Source organism: Paramormyrops kingsleyae, chromosome 10 (genome assembly GCF_048594095.1).
Source record: "Paramormyrops kingsleyae isolate MSU_618 chromosome 10, PKINGS_0.4, whole genome shotgun sequence".
Classification (NCBI taxonomy): Eukaryota; Metazoa; Chordata; class Actinopteri; order Osteoglossiformes; family Mormyridae; genus Paramormyrops; species Paramormyrops kingsleyae.
This window is the reverse complement of record NC_132806.1, coordinates 28,654,016-28,673,464: the sequence shown is the minus strand read 5'-3', so window position 1 is coordinate 28,673,464 and position 19,449 is coordinate 28,654,016. Positions and strand designations below refer to the sequence as shown.

Genomic DNA, 19,449 nt, shown 5'->3' with positions numbered 1-19,449 from the left:
ATTATTATAATATATAAAAACGATTTTTTTGAGCAGCTGGGATGGTGCCCCCCTGGGAGTTGGTGCCCTACGCAGACTGCGTACTCTGCGTATAGGGAGCGGCGGTACTGACAATAGGTGTATAGCCCTATTAGCCAAAAAGACGTATTCAGATGAGATGTGGCTGCATACAATCAATGGAAAAAAATAAATATTATTTTATCACTATTTAGGCATGTTGCCCTATTGAGCAGGACTCCTAGTGGACGGTACAACCAGTGTAGCTGCTTAATTTGTACATGAATAAATGCTTACTTTTATTAACGGCCTTACATTAACACTTTTTTATTGTGTTGTAAGGTGCTGCCTATTACAGACAAATTATCCCTTTTGTGTGAACAGAGATCACCAACATCAGGATATGGGCAAAGCAAATGATGTAACCCGTACTGGTTTACACATAAGTCCAGTAAACATGTAGCAATACTTCATAACAAATAAGGTTCGTCAGGGTCATACCAGAAACACGACGCACGTTCATTTTTAAAAAAATACGTCCAAGGGAACTTCCCATATAGTCAATAAGGAGTCTGTATTTCACACTTTAAATAATCGCTTTCAGGGAATGGTTATCTTACCCGGTCCTTCAAAACAACGTCTACATGTGAATAATAAAAGGCTATCATGAAAAAGCGACGCAATTTTGAAATTAAAAACGTAGCTGGATTGTGTAAGTATATAAACTATGATAAAGAAATCCATCGCGACATACGCGTGTGTTGTTCTTAGGGGGTAGACTTTCCTGAACAATGATGCTGTCTGTTTCACAGATTGTATCACTAATTTATTATTCTCTAAACACCAATGCTTTATTGTTGATCATATCATTTAATTTTGAGACGTAGCCATTGCATCGTGTGTGTCTCCTTTATAGTTCGTACAGAGAAGCAACCGGACATCGCTATTATAAACGTATAGGCTACAGGAACAATTTTAAATCAATTAAGCTCTTTATAAAAGCTATAGTTGCTGGTCAGTGTACATTGATTTAGTCCGAAGTGTATATCTAGAAATAAAAAACGCGATTTATTCAACAAAAAAAAGATCATAGTTTTATTGGTTGTTTCGGAACTTATTCCTAAATAAATGTCCAAATACCCAAACGCGTGGAAATCGACAGCCAAGATTTAATACGGCTTCCGCTTTAAGCGTGAATGTTTATGTTTATTACTGGTTTGCCTAGAGACAGAAGCATTAAGAGTTAAGTAATAGGCATGGAAGCGCCCAGAGTGAAACTGGAAAAGGGGTAACGGGAAAGCGCGCTCGCGGGAAATGCCACCACACACCTGTTTATTTAGACAATCTTGACTTGCTGCTTGAGAAGAGGTCTCGAAAACGGTTAGTACGGTAATTCGAGGATATTACTAGACACATATATAGGACTATAAGGATAACAGCTTGTGTTTGTGTCTGTGTGTGTGTGTGGGTAAAATTAAGGAGTAACACAGAGTTGAAGATAATCCATAAGAAACTGCGAGTGCAGGAAATGTCACAAAAACACTGTCACAAAAACACTGCACAACACTAACGCTTGTTATTAATGTTATTATTATGATCTGATTTATACAATACAAAATCAATAGTTTGGGCAGCTCAACTTGTTTCTTACAAATGTCTCGGAGAGCAAACATAACAAATTTGTGTAAATATAATTTAAATTGTCAGTTACCAATGGAAAAATAAATCCAATATTAGGAGATATTCACCCAGCCTTCCATCTTCAAAAAGTTTATCCAGGTAATACGGAAACAAATCTTTTTTTTCTTATAGTGCAATCCTGCAGATATGGTCGTTTTGTCTGGCTGGGACATTCGATCTATTCAATGCGATATATACTAACTCTATTGTTTCCCTCAAATAGTTTTTGAAATTGGATATCTATGGACGCCTTAACCGAAGCCGCCGCAGTTAATGCAGCCACGCCTGGCATGACGGCATGGGGGAATGAGGCCTGGCTTAACCTCACCGACGTGAACGGCACTAATCTGACGGAGAGCTGCGAGGCACACAGTGCGGATTTCCAGTACTTGATGCTGCCGATCGTCTACAGCATCGTTTTCGTGCTCTCTATGATCGGCAATCTCACCGCTCTGGCACATTTCCTGCACTCGCAGTCCGCCACGCAGCCCTCGCATGTTTTTCTGGTGAACCTGTGTGCCATCGACCTCCTTTTCACACTCACACTGCCCTTAAATGTGCTTTACCATGTGGGTCACAACCACTGGCCCTTCGGAGAGGAGGCGTGCAAAGTGAACGGGGCGCTCTTCTTCGGGAACCTGTACGGCAGCTCCCTCTTCCTGATGCTCATCTCGCTGGACCGCTACCTCGCCGTCGTGCACCCGCTGCGTGCCCTCCGGCTGCGCCACCCTAAATACCGGATCCTGCTATCTTGCGCGGTAAGGCTGTGCTGTTTTACTGCAATGTGTTTGGGTAAATGGGTGAACGCAAAGTATTTAGGGCACTGGTATGGAGTTTACTGCTGGATAATGCAAAACTGCTGTGGCTACCCACTGATGACACAAGATTGATGTTATCTGTATCTGTAGTGAGCATGTTTTCTGTTTATGTTTTGCATATCTACGCTCCGCTGAAGGTCTGGCTAGCTCTGATCTCAGTCATCCTCTACCTAACCCTACGGGTCCCTGCAACCCGGCCCTTCCCGTCTGGGCTCATCGCCTGCATGGAGAACTTCTCTTCGGACTCTTGGCACGGCCGCGTCTCCGCCGTCATCCTGCTGGCGAGCGTGCTGAGCTTCTTCCTGCCCCTGTCAGTCATCGCCACCTGCTACCCGCTCATCGCCTGCAGGCTGCTGAGCCGCCAGGCCGAGGACAGCGAGGCGGGGGGCGGAGTCTCGGCGCAGCGCGGCTCGCGGAGGATGCGCCGGCGGGCCCTGCGCATGGTGCTCCTAGTCCTGGCCGTCTTCCTGCTCTGCTTCACCCCGTATCACCTGAACCAGCTGCTGCACACGCTGGCCCGCATGGACGTCCTGGCCGGCTGCCCAATCCTCCGTTTCACCTACCCCATGCGCCGCATCACCATGGCGCTCTGTAGCTTTAATGCCTGCCTGGACCCGCTGGTGTACTGTCTGGCCTCCGAGAGCTTCCAGTGGAGACAGGCCTGGAGGTGCTGCAGATGTGACCGAGTGAGCAAGAGACTGAGACGGACGCTGGGCCGTGGCTAGAGGTGGCTGGGAGGCCTGCTAGAAGATGGCTTGCAGAATGAACATTATGCTGGTCCAGTGGCTGCTCTACGCACCGGGTTTCCAAAAGACACAGCGTTCCTCTTATGAAGAAGGATGCTTCCATCTGCATGGACAAAGCAAGACTAACCCAAGAGCTTGTAGTTCAATGATGATGAGATCAAAAGGGTCTGTCTCAAACCGGGGACCAGAAAATGAAAACAGAGCAGAGCCCCTACCGGTAATATGTGACATTATAAACAGATTAAGAACTATGGATGAGGGGAGGGTCCCATTTTGAATATTTCTCACTTTGGGGATGGTCCCAGTATGAGGCAGAAAATAATGTGGCTACGTTCTGAAGGATATTTAAAACTTTGTTTCGTTAAGAGAAAGAAATAAGAGTGGAGGAGAATACTGTGCTGATTATCTGGTGGCTGATAACCAGGGGCGTCGCAGGGACATGGAGATCCAGGCGGATTCGGGGGCCTGGCACTGTATAGGGGCCCCAAATGCAACTGTAACCCCCCCCCCCACCCCCAGCTAAGCAAAATATATTGTGAGGTCCAAGATGACATTTTTCTAGGCAGCCAAGAATTTCTAGCCGCACCCCGTGGAAGCATGAAAGCATCAACAACGAATTTTGTCAAGTTCTGCAAAATGTTCACGAAACAGGGGCATGGAACCCAGGTTGGAGACCCCTAATGTAAATGATGACTTAGTAAATAACATATTTTTCAGTTACTGCCTGTTAATACAGTGCTGTTGGTGAACTGATAGGATAGAAATACAATGACAGTTACACAATGGTAACAATCTTTGGGAAACCAAAGATTTTGAAAGTTAGTCAGGTATGACTTCCGTATTACGGATGGTTCCACCTTGAATATATATTTAAATTTACAGTTACTTCAGGCACTCCTGGGTGCTGAACATTAATTTGTAATTAGAATGTAGTTTTGTTCTAAATTAGGTTCAGATGAGAGCTAAAAGTGTAATAACATGTATATGATTACAAAATTATAGATGAACTCAAAAGTTAAATTTAGGATTACAGCTCATTTTCAGGATTAAGCAGCCAATGGAGTGCTGAATTAAGTACCTCTTATTTTCATTCATATTGAACACGGTGGTGCAGTGGTCAGTGGTGCAGTGGTCAGTGGTGCAGTGCTCAGTGGTGCAGTGCTCAGCACTGCTGCTTCACACCTCTAGGATCAGGGTTTGAGCTTCTGCCTTGGCTCTGCATGTGTGGACTTTGCCTGGTCTCCCCTCTGTGTCCTCCCGGGTCTCCAGATGGGTGGTTGGATGGATGGTGCAATGTGTGTCCCCCTTTCGGTTGGAGTCTGTGGATGTCCCAGCAATAATCTTATGCATACATGCAACTACTTCTGCAGCAGCCAGTAGGGTTCTGGTTAAAGACGATGTTAGCTCAAGGGGATCTCGTGTAGTACTTTTGCACAAGTAATATTTCTGACTCTATAAATAAATAAAAATCATATGCCTCTTTTGATACAAGAAACTTAATACTGTATGAAGATATTTTGTTTACACGTTTATATTGGACTTACTAACCCAAAACCTGGCTTAGTATTTGTTTTGTATATGTATAAAAAACAGCATCCATTTCATGGTGTGTCCCAGCCTTGTGTTCTGTGCTGCCAGGGATCAGCTCCAGGCCCCCTGTGACCCCTGACCCCGACGATCAGTTAGAAAATGGATGGTAAGATGGATAAAGGTATTGAAGCAAACACATGGCCACTTAGTCAAATTATGAAATTAACTCCTCCACTTTGAAATGCTTGCTCCTGACCAGGCATGTAGCCAGATGTTAAAATGAGAGGTTTAGACTCCGCCAAAATTCACCCATACTCCAGCAGTTCACTGGGAGGGCCCAATGAGTAGGGCTGCCGGTCCACCCTCAATCCCCGGCCCTGTTTCTGGCTACGAGTCGAGCATGAAGTGATGACCTCGACGCTTTTTAACCTCTTTTTGTGGTGGGCGAGCTGCATTTCATTTTCACACAGAAACATAAACTTGAGAGATATTTTCGACTTCCTACAAGTGTTGTGTCAAATCAGGTTTGTTTCGTAGTCAGATTTTAAACAGGGCTTTTACGCAAAGAGAAGCACCCTCTAGTGTTTGATACATGCATGCAATTTCTTAGACAAAGCCAGCATACAACCATCAAAGCTTAATTTTTGCTACTTTTATTTTTATAAGACAAACACTATTTATAGAATGTACAGCAATTGCCTTTCTGAGAATTTGTAGTTGGTGAGATTCGTGAGAGTTTCAAATTGACTGATCAACACCAAATTCTTGTTTTGAGTCATATTTTATCTTGGTCTGATTTTGAGAACTTTCTTGTGTTTCTCGTGTTAACATATAGTTCTGTCTTGTACAATAAGCACTGAGGCCTGTTTTATTTCTCTAGGGTGCTGCTCCTGTGCCAAGTTCTTCTCATTTAGTTTCGTGAAACCATTAAAATTTAAATGATCTAACTGTATTCTCCAGTTAGATGAAAGTAACTCTGGTGAACGAACTTTCCCCAGTTCTTGGCTCACTGTGATGCTGTACTGGGCAGATATGTAGCTGATCTGTGCACGTTCTCTGTGTAAATTTTAATGTTTAGCAACAGCTGCGAGGAGAAACAGCCCATTTAACACCCACAACATCATCTTGCTGTGCACGTTTTGAAAACGAGGAAAGCGTTTTGGTTCTGCGTGGTCTGGCGGTGGAGTTGACGCAAGAATGCAAGTGGTCTAGAAACATGTGTTTGTGAGCATCTGACAGGAGGCTCCTTTAGTTTGCATCAGGGTTAGAGAAGGTCCCGAGTATCTGTCATACAAACACTGATGGGGGTTGTCATGGTTGCGGCGCAGTCTATGTGATGACTGAAACTTGGACTATTTTGAATAATTGCCATACTTCTGTGGCCCAAAGATGTCGTTCTCCCGTATGCATTTTTCAGTATGTTTTGTCTATTTTCGTAAGTTTTACAGTACAGTTGTTTTTCTTCTGTAGAGAAGTGGCAACTTCTGCATTTTGCTTTGCGGTTATGAAGTAATAAACACATCTGGTTCAGCACATCCACTTGTGATATTAAAATGCTCCCAGCCTCCAACCCCAAGTTTAGGTTTCATTATATTCAAATATTTGATATTCAAATTTCAGACATTCCCCAGATTCTTACTTGCTCTTGAAGCAGTAGTTACCTGTTTAAAAAAGGAAGCTGGTTTAGCTTTTTATATATCCTTGTACAGTGGTATTTAACCACAACCACAAGCCAAGTGTCACTTTTGTACAATAACTATAGTAGACAGTGTTTTAATTTCGTTAAAGATTTTTCCTTCTTTGCACCTTAAATTCAATGGTGCAGTGACTGGGTTTTACTACGCGTGCCCATTGATTATCCAGCATTGTAGGACACTGACATAGCTGTGATGTGTGCATGATTCCTATTTTTATGAAAGTATGTGAATATATATAAGTACTAGTAAGTAAAACTACAATGACAAAACAAATAAGCATGCTTTATTTGCCATTTGCACAGGTACATTGGAATGCTTGTCTTTGCCGACCCCGTCTTAGTCTCCATAGCTTGGGGGGGGGGGGGTCTTATAACACGGTCAGCTAACATGCAGCCCCCCTGGAGCTGGGGGTTAAGGGCCTCGTTCAGGGGCCACTCGCCACAGCAAAATCCATAAAACTTCCTTACCTAAAATTCCGCTCCAGCTCCCGGGTCTCCAGATGGGTGGTTGGATGGATGGTGCAACGTGTGTCCCCCTTTCGGTTGGAGTCTGTGGATGTCCCAGCAATAATCTTATGCATACATGCAACTACTTCTGCAGCAGCCAGTAGGGTTCTGGTTAAAGACATGGAACCCCAGTCTCTCATTGTCTCTTGTTCAGTGATGGATCATTTTTTTCCCTCTTTACACTCTCAGTTCCTCTCCGTCTGATGTCTGCTAGTTTTTTTTTCCACACAAACACGACAATGGAAAAAGAACGGTCCCAGGATGCTTTGGGGTAGCCGTGGGTCTCGCAAAGTGTACCACTGAACTGATTACCAACTGATATAGGGTTCAGTTGGGGTTAGGGTTAGGGTCACCAACATGTCCTAAAACACTGAAGACTTCTCCTACTTAGTTCTCTTTAGTTACACGTGAAAATCCTAAGACTTTCATTTGTACCTTGTCCAGAAAGTTAAGCTTTTTCGTCCTCTGTGATTTTAATGACTTTTATTTAAATGTATCCTTCTGTCTGTGTAAAGCACATTGAATTGCCTTGCGTCTGAATTGTGCTGTATAGATTGACTTGCCTCGCCTTCACAATAAATACGATGTGTCTGCTGTGCAGTATTTGTTGCACAGAAAAGCCGGTGGGATGTGGTTGTGAAACCCACTTGTAGATCTTTTGACACATTGTGCCATATTTTATCTCCATATCTAGAAATATGGAACTGCCATTACAATGCCAGTTCAAAGAATTTAACATACTGAATAGAGTTTATAAGGCGAACCACGGGTCCAAGAATTGTGGTAGAAGTGTTCGGTCCTTAAAGAGGTGACAGGTGTCTCCTCATGGGGTGAACCTGGTCTGTCGAAGTTCACACATCGAAATTTAGCAAAACAGAAAAGGTGAGTTTATATGAACCACAACAGATAAGACCCTAAAATGAATATACAAATATAAAAACAACACAGGTGCTGCAAGCAAAGTCGTCATCGACTGAAGATATGATCATTACGTGGCTGGTGAATGTGCAAGGCCTGGTGTTTTTTAGACCAGTAAAATTCCCCGGTACTTCAACCTGCAGGCAGGAAGACCAGATGGTAATGTGATCAGTTAGTCACATTCTTCAAAAGTCTGAGACGTTTGCTTGCAGTCCCAGATGCAGGCCTTACGGTACTGAATGCCCCGTGTAATTAGATAACCAACTAAAGATAAACACTGACAGTCAACATGCAATCTGGTGCAAGGCTGTCAATCTACAGGAGGTAACGGGGTTTGAATTATGCATTTAATTGTTGTAAGCGTTTCTCTTTGCAAATGTCACTGCCTTGATAGTAATCTAGCTCTTTATCGCTTTGTGAAAAATTCACTGCTTGTTTGTGGATTTTCTAGGAACTGAATCTGCAAGAAATAATGTGCACAGTCCGAGAGATTTTTTTGTCTTTTATCTGAGAGATAAATACATTTTTCATGCTAAAGAAACATAAGCCATGATGATACTAAGGACAGGATATTTCACATACGCTCATGAAGAAATAGGAAAGGCAAGTGTATCTGTCGCTGTACTATTATTTTCACTTCCACCTGCTTTACATAAAAACAGCTTGACCATCTTCCTCATTCAGCTCTGAAAGCAGAAAATAGCTGCTTGCCCATACAGACATAAAGGAGTTCAGACAGCATCTGTGCAAAACTATGCGTTGGGTTAAAAAGAGACCCCTGGTTTTGTGAAAAGAAGCTGTCACATACACAAAAATTAACAACGGTGTAGCTACAGAGAAAGATAATCCTACACACGGCACACATGTCCAGGTTAATCACTGTTAGCTACAGACTTTGCCCACTTGCAAACTTCATCTAAAGAAAATGCTGTTTGGCCACAGTGTGCAAACTGTTTGGCGTATATTTAAGGAGTACCTATAAGCATCAGTTTGAGGGTGAGACTGAGGAGTCATTTTGTGTGTGAGAAGCTTTATATGTGTGCACAACTGCTGATGTGAGTATGAGTGAGTACGAATGTTTGTGAGAGACGTCATTCTCTGTGTGCGGCTGTGTGTGCATGGCTGCTGGTGTGGGTGGACGTGCGCATGTTGGAGCCAATATCGCGATGGAGGAAGAAAACAGGCGGCGGCGCGTGGCTGAGTCTGCAGCTTAACACGCCGCTGCTGAGTCAAATGTTACAGATGCAAGAGAAAAACTACTTAAAGGTGAACGTGAAAATAAGCTAAAGAGCCCGCAAATCTCAAGGATTCCCCCCCGTTTTTTCATATATGTGTTGCCATATAGCCCAAATTTGAATATTTCAACAGCTTCACCGGGAGCAATATCGATCAAATGCTAAATACATCCTAATTTTCATCTCCTGGACTACAAGCGCACCCAGAACTTGCAGTAAGAAATCAGGTAAGCGCTCTTTTGCTATTATAAGTTTAACATTTATTTGCACGGTGTTGTCTAACTTCAGCGCAACGTAAAGCAAACCTTGCCAGTGCAACATATAAAATTGCGTGAATGTGCATATGTGCTGGCAGCACTGACAGTAGCAGGCGTGCGAAACATTCACATGCTCATACTCAATGTTGTCTTCTCCGGGATAATAGAAATGTTCTGAATCTGAATTGTTATTAAAACTCATTTCAAACCTTTTCTCCATTTGAGGTTTTCCGCGTAATTTGAAAATCAAAGTGCTAGGATATACTAAACTAAAACAAATTATTATAATAATTGGTTTATTAAAAGGTAGGGATAGTAACATTAAAAGAGAAATAAGACAATAATGTAACCTTTTTAAAATAACTTTTAATTTGAATGGAGTGTTGTTTGAAGACTCACCGCTGTTTTTACTGTGGGAGGTACATAGTAGATTGTCACAAGCGATGTCATGATTGCCAGATTTCGCCGCAGAATGTAAACACTTTTTTTGGGGGCTTTCCAGTTTATGTTAGATGAGTATGCGCTTATACGCCGAAACATTATTGTCTTTCAGTTCGAAAGACCGAAACAGGCTGAAAATGTGGTCGCACGTTCCAAAACTAGTATTAATTGTAAAGAGTCAGTACAAATTCAAAACAATAATAAATGAATACTTACTTAACATCTGAACATGTTCCAGAGACGGTTATGCTTTATCACTGGGTATCTGTGACCTTTAGAAGGATCCTACAGCAACCAAAATACTATCAGAAACCAGGTGTAGGCAGCGACACTTTTTCCACACGGTAGCTTATACGTAATATGACAAATCACAGTCCCCACAATGTATAATGATGGCGCGAGCTTGGTCAGTCTTCCACATCACACCTAGACATACTGTAGGGAATGTTGTGAAGGCGAGTCACCCAAAAGAGGAATGTGTGTGCCACTTCATTCACATGTTAGTGAGAAAAAGTGACTTGGGAAAAAAACCACTCTAATGAAAAAAACAGAAAATTAAACTCGTACTTAACCCATCCATTGATCCAACGGTGCATCTATGCAGTGACAGGTCGCTTTGAATAATGGCAAAAATAATAAAAATCAACATTTTAGACAAGCGTTTACTTCTAAAAGATAGTAAACCAAACCCCAAAGTTGAAATGAAAAGCTTGGAAGAAGAAATACTCAGGAGGAGAAGCTCGTGTCCTTCATAGATAGCTGAACCAAAAATTGACAGCAATTTAAGCTGGATCCTTTGAGAGTGTAAAGGCCCTGAAAAAGAGTAATATTGTGCTAGCTGAACCGAGCTGTTACGTTCGGCGTGCGGGCGAACGGGGAAGTAGGCGAGAGAGCCGCGAATACTGTAACACGGGGTTTTATTCAGGGCAGACAGGCGACGAACATCAAACATTACAATGACTGATCTGGGAAACAGAGGAAGACGCGGACTAATATACACCAGACTAGCCAGAAATAACAGGGAATCACAATCGGGAATTAACACGAGGTAACGAGGGGGGCGTGGCACACACGAGGATCGGACGAGCTGGGCGTAACACGAGCCTTGATCGTGCTAGCTGAACCGAGCCATGACCATACTAGCTGAACCGAGCCTTGACCGTGCTAGTTGAACCGAGCCTTGACCGTGCTAGTTGAACCGAGCCTTGACCATACTAGCTGAACCGTGCCTTGACTGTGCTAGTTGAACCGAGCCTTGACCGTGCTAGTTGAACCGAGCCTTGACCGTGCTGGCTGAACCGAGCCTTGACCGTGCTGGCTGAACCGAGCCTTGACCATACTAGCTGAACCGTGCCTTGACCGTGCTAGTTGAACCGAGCCTTGACCGTGCTAGTTGAACCGAGCCATGACCGTGCTAATTGAACCAAGCCTTGACTGTGCTAGTTGAACCGAGCCTTAACCGTGCTAGCTGAACCGAGCCTTGGCCGTGCTAGTTGAACCGAGCCTTGACCGTACTAGCTGAACCGAGCCTTGACCGTGCTGGCTAAACAGAGCCTTGACCGTGCTAGCTGAACCGAGCCTTGACCGTGCTAGCTGAACCGAGCCTTGACCGTACTAACTGAACCGGGCCTTGACCGTGCTAGCTGAACCGGGCCTTGACCGTGCTAGCTGAACCGAGCCTTGACCGTACTAGCTGAACCGAGCCTTGACCGTACTAGCTGAACCGTGCCTTGACCGTGCTAGTTGAACCGAGCCTTGACCGTGCTAGTTGAACCGAGCCATGACCGTGCTAGTTGAACCGAGCCTTGACCGTGCTAGCTGAACCGAGCCTTGACCGTGCTAGCTGAACCGGGCCTTCACCGTGCTAGCTGAACCGAGCCTTGACCGTGCTAGTTGAACCGAGCCTTGACCGTGCTAGCTGAACCGGGCCTTGACCGTGCTGGCTTAACCAAGCCTTGACCGTGCTAGCTGAACCGAGCCTTGACCGTACTAGCTAAACTGTTTCACACTATCATTACTAAGTTGGACACTACCACAGATTTCACATGTCCACTTGTAATGCGGCAGCACATGTGGGCCCACCAGGTCTGTCGTCCCCCCAGGTAGAACTCAGCCCCCCTTTCAGCATTCAGAGATAGCCATACAAAACAATTGCGTCTGACAGGTGTTTTTGTGTGCGGTTAGATCAATTGGAGGAAGAGTGCTGTTGAGAGGCAAACAGAGTTTCCTTTCCCTTTGTTCATTTGGTCTTAGTAATGCCACGGGTCACTTTAAGACTGATCAAAAAAATATGTAGTGGAGTCTGTAGTGTGACTTTGCTGCCGAGTGAATTTTTATGAGACTGTGGAGATGTTTGACACAATAAGCAGTATTTGATTATGCAGAGTGCAACCTTTCTCCGTTTATTAATGATTCACAACCATAGTCCAGCACCCTGAAGTATGAAGACTGGGGGTGAAGCCTGGTATGGGCCTAATATTAATATCAAAACCATGTGTACTAAGTATTTTAATAAGCATAATAAGTATTTTATCATTTGCAGCTTGCTAGACACATTCTCAGTGGGCGGAATGCCTAACTGTGCACAGCCCTGCAAGTCGGGCCCTACAGAGTTACAGTATGTCAGATAACGTCCCAAAAGCAGACATGCAGGACGTGTTTATTTGCGATGTCTGCTGCAGTGAAACAAAACAACATCAGCAAGAGAGGAAAGCAAAACACAAACTGGAAAAAACACCAAGAACTCTCCAGTACAAAACAGTCATCTTAAATATTACTTTAAGCTTTACTTTAACGTTTTAGTACATTATTAATTTTTGTTCCCCAGATATTTAACTGAATGGTCTTTGTTTTGTTTAATTTAACCAGTATGAACAGTATCTGTCTCTGAAGCCATCGGTATTGCTTGCAGCAGGCTTGACATATATATCAGGTTTTTTTTATCACAGCTCTGCTGTGTGGTTAGATGCAGCAACCCTGTGGATGCAGACATAAGTGTCTTACTAACATCACTTACAGGAACAGCCCACATTTAGTGCATTTTGTGTGTGTGTGTGTGTGTGTGTGTGGGGGGGGGGGGCACAATACTTTCACTGTATCATTCCACTGATGTAGACACAGCCTTAATAAATAAAAAAATAAGAAATCCGCATTCTGTTATATTGGTCTCACCCTTTAAATGCAGAATGGTCACACAGCAACCATTTAGTGCCGGAACCTGTATGATGTGTGCAGATAATCCTAGTGCATACCGAAGGTGGTGAGCGTAAACACTTCTAAGAATCCCTGCACCTTTATGTCTGGGATGATTGTGACATCATTTCCTTTTCGTTATTTTCCATCAACCCACAATTGGAAAAATCAAACGGCTTGTCCTAGCGCCTAATCGACATTAAATGCTGTAATATGGCCTCAAATAGCCCATAATTTTTATTTCTCTTTGACAGAAAGCCGTTGGTAAATATGGAAGATGTGGGTGTTTTTTTCCTCCCCAGCTAGAAGTTTTGCAATGAATCTGAAACGTTCTAAACCAATAGGAAACCATGAAAAACCAAACTGCCAGCACTAGTACTGAAACCTGCTTTTAAAGCCATCGAAGTTTCTGTGGTTCCCCCATTTTCTCAGTAAGAATAAGCTACGCTGCATTTGGAGCTTTATCGCACTTACTGGGCTGCCCTCTAGTCAGCTCTCACTTTGGCCTCGTTCAGGGATGATACGTCGCGAGAACTTAAACTCGGGCTCCCAGCCGCTATGAAAAGCTTTCCTAGTGCGGCAGGTGTGGTTATGCAGTTTGCAATTTGATTGTCCCTCATCATGCTCTGGAAATCGAACCTTGCACAAACTTTCAGACTTGTCACATTTATATGGTTGTTGTTCATACTGGCCATGAGATTTTAATCACAGTCCTTAACACCAAATTCCATCCAGGTTTGAAATTTCAGCTACACTGAAAGTATCTGAAATATATAATATGGTCTAGTTTGCCTTTCAATGTGGCCAGGCCCTACCTGCCCCCCTGCACTTCCTGGGACTGGCTCCATGCACACTGTACTCGCCTGTGTGTGCCCCCTGCACACTGCACCCCTGTGCAGTGTGCAGTGATGGATGGATAGTCTGTATTCTTTCCAGTTTAGTATCTTCATCTTTCTGGGGAAAAGACAGGCTATAGCAGGCCTGTATGTTTCTTCTCCTACTCACTCCTTCTCTTGCATAAGCTTAAAGGGAGGAGTCAATGTCTGATCAGAATCAGTGACGTTTAGCTGCTTATCCAGGACTGTTTCCTCTGAAGCCACTTAACAGCTGTAGCCTCGGCCCAGTGATTTACTGGAGCAGATCTGCTAAGTGGCTCTGCATATCGGCAACTTATCTCCACACGATTCATGACATCAGCCACCTACAGACTTTCAGTGCTATGTAACACAGGCATTAAGTATTAATTTCTAACATACATATCTGGTTTTGGAAAATTGCAGTAAGTACTGTGCACGGTTTTCCTGAACAGCTGTCTGTAATAAACCCAGCCTTAAACACAAACTGAATGTCACCCAAATGCCTGAACGAAACTGAACAGAAACACGGCCTCTTAAAATGATTTCTAAAAGCAAAATAATGCTTACTTCTGACCTCTATGATATTAGCCATTATGCCATTTGGCATTGGACCCCTAGAGCACTGTTTCCCAATCTGGTCTTGGGGGTCCCAAGACAGTCCAGATTTTTGCAAAAATGTCGACTGTATGACAGGGAGCTGGAAGGGAGCAAAAACTTGGACTGTCTAGCCGTCCCCAAGGACCGGATTGGGAAACACGGCCCTAGAAGTTTAATTTGTCTTATTTCCTCTCTCTCTACTTGTATTAGGATGAACTCGCGGACGATTACGTCACCCACGTAGTATGTAAACTGCTTAGATGGTTCGATTACTTAAAATTCAGATACATCGTCCATGATTCACCCATAATATTATTGTGCCAAGGTTGAACTGTATAAATGTGTTTTTTGCTGATTATTTGTATAACTTATTTTTCAAGAGTAACTTGTTTCTTATAAAAGGGGCCAGGATGCTGATAGTCATAAAAATTACTGTCCTGGGAAACTTATTCTGTTTAAAGACACTTATCCTGTTGTTTCTAACTTATGGGATGCTTAAGCTGTTAAAAAGATGCTCACCTTGTGATTCTCTAAGGTGTTCTTCCTGAGGAGGAGAATAAGTGGTTCCATATGTTGCACTGGCAAGATGCTTATCTCGTCCTCAAGGAAAGGGGAGGATTGGTATGAGGGACACTTATCTTGTCTTTAGGAAACAGAAGACCTTATCTTGTTTAGTAGGGTTGGGAAGGCATTAAGCAAGCAGTATTACCTGGACGGAAGTGGGAATTGGGGAACGCATTGCCTGGGGGAAGGGGTGAGCCTGGCCAGCTTGTCACCTGCCCACACGCAGCGCCCAATTTAGTATGAGAAGGGGGGAAAACTCGGTACTGACCAGAGCTCAGCCGTGGGGTAAAGTGCGCATCGCCCGGCACTTTCTCGGAACTCACGTGTTGGTCTCCTGCCAGGACTGAAAGGGCTCCCCAGTCCGCGTGTGAAGGTGGGTGATGAGGGCACGTCTGAGTGTAAATAGCTTTGCAGCTGCTTATGCCTTTCATTGATTCTTGCAAGTAATTATCACCGCCTGTGATAATATTTCGTAACTTCTTTTTGTTTCCTTGCTTCTTTTATGTTTCATTGCTTCTTTTCTACATATATATTCGTATCTTTGCATCTACTATTATTAGCTATAATATATATATACTAGGCCCTGTGGTGGACTGGCGGCCTGCCCAGGGTGTACCCTGCCTCTCGCCCGATGATGCTGGGATTGGCTCCAGCTTCCCCGCGACCCAGATGGATAAAGCGGTATAGATAATGGATGGATGGATGGATGTATATAGTATTTGATACCCATTGTAGTACGAGGCTATTTTGCATTGCTTTCGATATGATAGCTTGGTATTGATGTAAATGCGAGATTATTTTGTATTACTTATTAAAGTGTTTTTGAGTGAACCTAAGCGTGCCTGTTTGCTCCTTCGAGAGCCCTATATCCCTCTCACATCCATTTTAATGCACTACTTGTCCTACTGAATGTAAAGTTTGTGTAACATTGTATAAGGCATTTGCATATCCATTATGCTGTTTTCAGCTTTGTTCTGCCCAGTCTTTGTTAAGCACGTACGGCCAGCTATGTTGTCAAGGCCGGTTTTGTTGATTCGCTTTAATAAAAATGTATTTTCTCCTGCCTTTCTATCTCAGGTCCTCCACAGAGTTCCTGAAGTGCCAAGGTCTAAAGACACCATGTCAAATAACTCCACTGTGCACAATTGCACCATTGAACAGAAGAACTATGTGTTTGTGGCTGTATATTCTTTGGTCTTCCTTACCAGCCTGGTCCTAAACTTGACTGCCCTGGTGATCTTCTTCTGCTCAGCCAAGTCTCGTTCCCACACCACTGTCTACATGACCAACCTGGCACTGGCTGACCTGTTGCTGGTCTTAACTCTGCCAATGCGGATCTGTTATCACCTGGGATATGATTTGCCATCTTTCCGCCTGTGTGAAATTATTGGTTTGGTCCTCCTGGTCAACATGTATGGTAGCATCTTCCTGTTGACATGCATGAGCTTTGATCGTTGCATGGCTGTCTGCTTCCCCATGTCACCCCGTGTCAAGGAGGCCCGGAAGAAGGCCCCGTTCGTGTGTCTTGGCGTCTGGATGCTAACCATCGGGGCTAGCCTGCCCATATACCTTCCCAAAATGATAAAGAACCAGGAGCCTAACTCTATCTGCTTTGGGAGTTCCCCGATTTATGCCACTCAGCCTGGGGCTGTGGCCGCTACGCTGACCGTCGGCTTCACGATTCCCCTCACCACCATGCTGGTCTGCTCCTGGTTCATGATCCGCGCCATTGATCGCAGCACCGTGGCCCAGATGAAAATGATCAACAGCCAGAAAATCCAGCGCATGGTCACTGCCAACTTGACGGTCTTCCTGGTTTGCTTCCTGCCGTACCATCTCCTCCTGGGCTTGCTCTCCAAATACTCCAACCCCACCTTGTGTACTGCCTTCCATCATAGCTTCTTGGTGGCCTGCCTCAATGCTAGTCTGGACCCGATCGTCTACTACTTCACCACAGAGACCTTCCAAGACAAAGTGGACATAGAAAATGTCTGGAGGATGTTGCCTAAACATAATCACAGCTCTGACAAAAATCAACAGTCTGAGGTTCCTCTTAATACCTAAACCCCACTGGTAGAGTCCAGACTTCTCAATTATGGCTGGGGGACATATTGAATATATTTGATGCATCACGGCTTATAATTCAAATGCTATAATTCAGTACTGTACATAAAATACAGCTTATTGTAGGTTTGCCGCTGCACTTGCCCGCCCATTCCAGTCTGACGACTATCCTAAGCCAATGTCTGTGACACATACAAATGACACGTGTGTTTTTGTATCTGGGAGGAAACCAGGGAGCTCCCATAACAGGGGTGCCCAATCCTGAACCTGGAGAGGTACAGCCCTAATTTAACACACCTGATAATCAGGCACTTCAGTAGCAGCTCAGTATTAGTCAGCTGTGTTGAAGCTAAGCTGGTTCCCATACTGAGGGCCTGATTATCCTGATTATCAGGTGTGTTAAATTGGGGCTGTACCTAAGCTCTGCGGGGTGGTGGCTCTCCTGGAGCAGGACGGGGCAGACCTGCCCTATAAGGTCACAGTGGGAAAACATCTTTTGAAATAGTTTTGCATTCCCTCGCAATACTTATGCATTACTAATGATAACTGTACTGGGTCCATTTAACCTACAAAAGATAGAATTAATACTGATAAGTATATGCCTAAATGATACAGACATGTTCATTTAAGTGTTCTTTAAGCATTAAAATATAGCGGATAATGCACACCATGTGACTTATATATTTGTGTTTTTATGATTGCTACTTGTTCCGGTTCCCGCAAAATTAATACTCTTTCCTGGGAGACTAGTTGTCTTGGTTTTTTGTGAAAATGTCCATTTCATTTAGAATTTCGGTTTTAAATAAAACCTCTCTTGGTTTCTTTCTACCGGTATTCTTTTTACTTCCTGGTTAAGTTTATACTTGCAATCCTGTGTCCTTAAATGGTTAAAAACAGGTAAAACACAGTGACGACTGGCCTAGTCTATACTTTTGTTTGATTGGTAGCAGAACGACAAAGTTTACCTTATTGCCTAACAACTACATGGGATGTCGTCTGCCGCACGCATTCACACCCATGACACAACCGTTACTTAAACTGTTTGCTAGATGTAACATTAGTTAAAAAAATCTTTATTTTGTCAGTTTTGTGAAATGGGGGGAGTGACAGGCGAGATGGACGACAAAACAACATTGGCGAGCTGCACCAGCATCAAACAGCAGGCGATTTATAACACAATGCAGATGGGATGAAAAGAGAAAACATTTCTGAATGGGTAAGGCCCAACCAAGGCGACTTGGGGGATTTCCCACAAAACAGAATTTCTCAGTTAGCTGGATAAATTAAGCCAAACATGAAAACTGTCCAACTGGAGGAGAGGTAAGCGATCTTCTTATTGGACAGTCCTTACTTTTGGCTTAAGTTATCTGGCTAATGAAAAAAGACTATTTGTGGAACATGTCCCCTCAACACTGCCACTCCTTGTTTTGTGTTCAGCCAAATATTCAGTTAAATATGAAGGGAAATTATGCAAAAACAAAGTTGCACCACAGTTTTGTACTAACCAAACGCAAAAATCTAAATTAATTAATTAATGGATTGAAAAGCTTTAAATGATCCTGTTTGGAGTTTAAAACATTCATTGAGGGACAGCAGGGACTTCTGTAGGCAGCGACACATATACACATAGAAAAGAGGTGAGAAATGTGAGTGTTAGGTTGTCCAAATTCATTAAGTTAAAAGGTTGTTTAATATGTGTAATACTGTTTTCATTGCTAAGGGGAGTATACCTTTGAACATATTAGGGTTAGGCTTTATAATAAATTATAATTAGACATTCCTGGTATTATTTTATGAATGAAAGGGTTAAATCAAGCATTTATGAAGCGCTTTAGAAGAAATTTCAAAACATCAAGATATATCATGTATTGCGATAAAGATAAAGATGCCTTCATTGTCATTGTACAAGTACAATGAGATTTCGTTTGGAGTGCGCCAGCAGATACACAGTAAAAAATGACAATAAAATCCAAAGAATAAAATATGTACACACACACACACACACACACACCACAATGAAATATCGATATTACTAATAGGCCATATTGCCCAGACCTACCCTCATACTTACCATTACGATAACCACTCTTATATGAAAAAATTCAGATATTAACAGACATGATTCAAGTCCATTTCAACTGGGGGGGGGGGCAGACTGGGTCCAGTTGTTCTGTTAGGGGGGCCAAATGTATTTGACCTTAATGTCCTCCAGGATTTACACTAGACTGTTAGCATTAAGAAACAAAAGATTACAGTTCTTACTGTAAAATTTACATTATATTAAAATATTAAAGTATAAAGAGCTATTGTATTGGAATCTGTATCGGTATTGGAATCAGATCGAAACTGA

The 19,449-nt window shown here is 43.3% G+C and overlaps 2 protein-coding genes and 1 long non-coding RNA gene across 8 annotated transcripts; 2 read left to right on the top strand and 1 right to left on the bottom strand.

The window, feature by feature from the left end:
- The first annotated feature begins 433 nt into the window (after nucleotides 1–433).
- On the top strand, nucleotides 434–4,845 carry LOC111836373 (lysophosphatidic acid receptor 6-like). Of its 3 annotated transcripts, none has more exons than XM_023797565.2 (3): nucleotides 434–1,776; nucleotides 1,901–2,435; nucleotides 2,633–4,845. In XM_023797565.2, exons 2-3 carry the CDS (start codon nucleotides 1,920–1,922, stop codon nucleotides 3,218–3,220), a joined length of 1,104 nt encoding a protein of 367 aa, XP_023653333.1. In that variant the 5' UTR covers nucleotides 434–1,776; nucleotides 1,901–1,919; the 3' UTR covers nucleotides 3,221–4,845. The 3 variants fall into 3 exon arrangements, with proteins under 3 accessions (XP_023653333.1, XP_072573747.1, XP_023653332.1); XM_023797564.2 differs by having other exon boundaries at nucleotides 436–709; XM_072717646.1 differs by having other exon boundaries at nucleotides 434–2,435.
- Nucleotides 4,846–5,408: 563 nt separating this feature from the next.
- On the bottom strand, nucleotides 5,409–10,759 carry LOC111836375 (uncharacterized). Of its 2 annotated transcripts, XR_011993631.1 has the most exons (4): nucleotides 10,398–10,759; nucleotides 10,042–10,110; nucleotides 6,936–7,017; nucleotides 5,409–6,432 (listed from the first exon to the last, which is right to left on the bottom strand). It is a non-coding gene; the product is annotated as an uncharacterized lncRNA (long non-coding RNA). The 2 variants fall into 2 exon arrangements; XR_002836411.2 differs by having other exon boundaries at nucleotides 10,042–10,759.
- On the top strand, nucleotides 8,781–17,927 carry LOC111836372 (lysophosphatidic acid receptor 6). Of its 3 annotated transcripts, XM_072717645.1 has the most exons (3): nucleotides 8,781–9,354; nucleotides 15,616–15,716; nucleotides 16,113–17,927. In XM_072717645.1, exons 2-3 carry the CDS (start codon nucleotides 15,705–15,707, stop codon nucleotides 17,097–17,099), a joined length of 999 nt encoding a protein of 332 aa, XP_072573746.1. In that variant the 5' UTR covers nucleotides 8,781–9,354; nucleotides 15,616–15,704; the 3' UTR covers nucleotides 17,100–17,927. The 3 variants fall into 3 exon arrangements, with proteins under 3 accessions (XP_072573746.1, XP_023653329.2, XP_023653331.2); XM_023797561.2 differs by having other exon boundaries at nucleotides 8,783–9,354; nucleotides 15,616–17,927; XM_023797563.2 differs by lacking the exon at nucleotides 15,616–15,716 and having other exon boundaries at nucleotides 8,785–9,354.
- The last annotated feature ends 1,522 nt before the right edge of the window (nucleotides 17,928–19,449 follow it).

Excerpts from the sequence above, each read along its gene's own strand:
- LOC111836373 (XM_023797565.2), top strand. The coding sequence starts at position 1,920 with ATGGACGCCTTAACCGAAGCCGCCGCAGTTAATGCAGCCACGCCTGGC. Across the intron at positions 2,436-2,632 it reads GGATCCTGCTATCTTGCGCG|GTCTGGCTAGCTCTGATCTC; the intron begins GTAAGGCTGTGC and ends GCTCCGCTGAAG.
- LOC111836372 (XM_023797561.2), top strand. The coding sequence starts at position 15,990 with ATGCTGTTTTCAGCTTTGTTCTGCCCAGTCTTTGTTAAGCACGTACGG.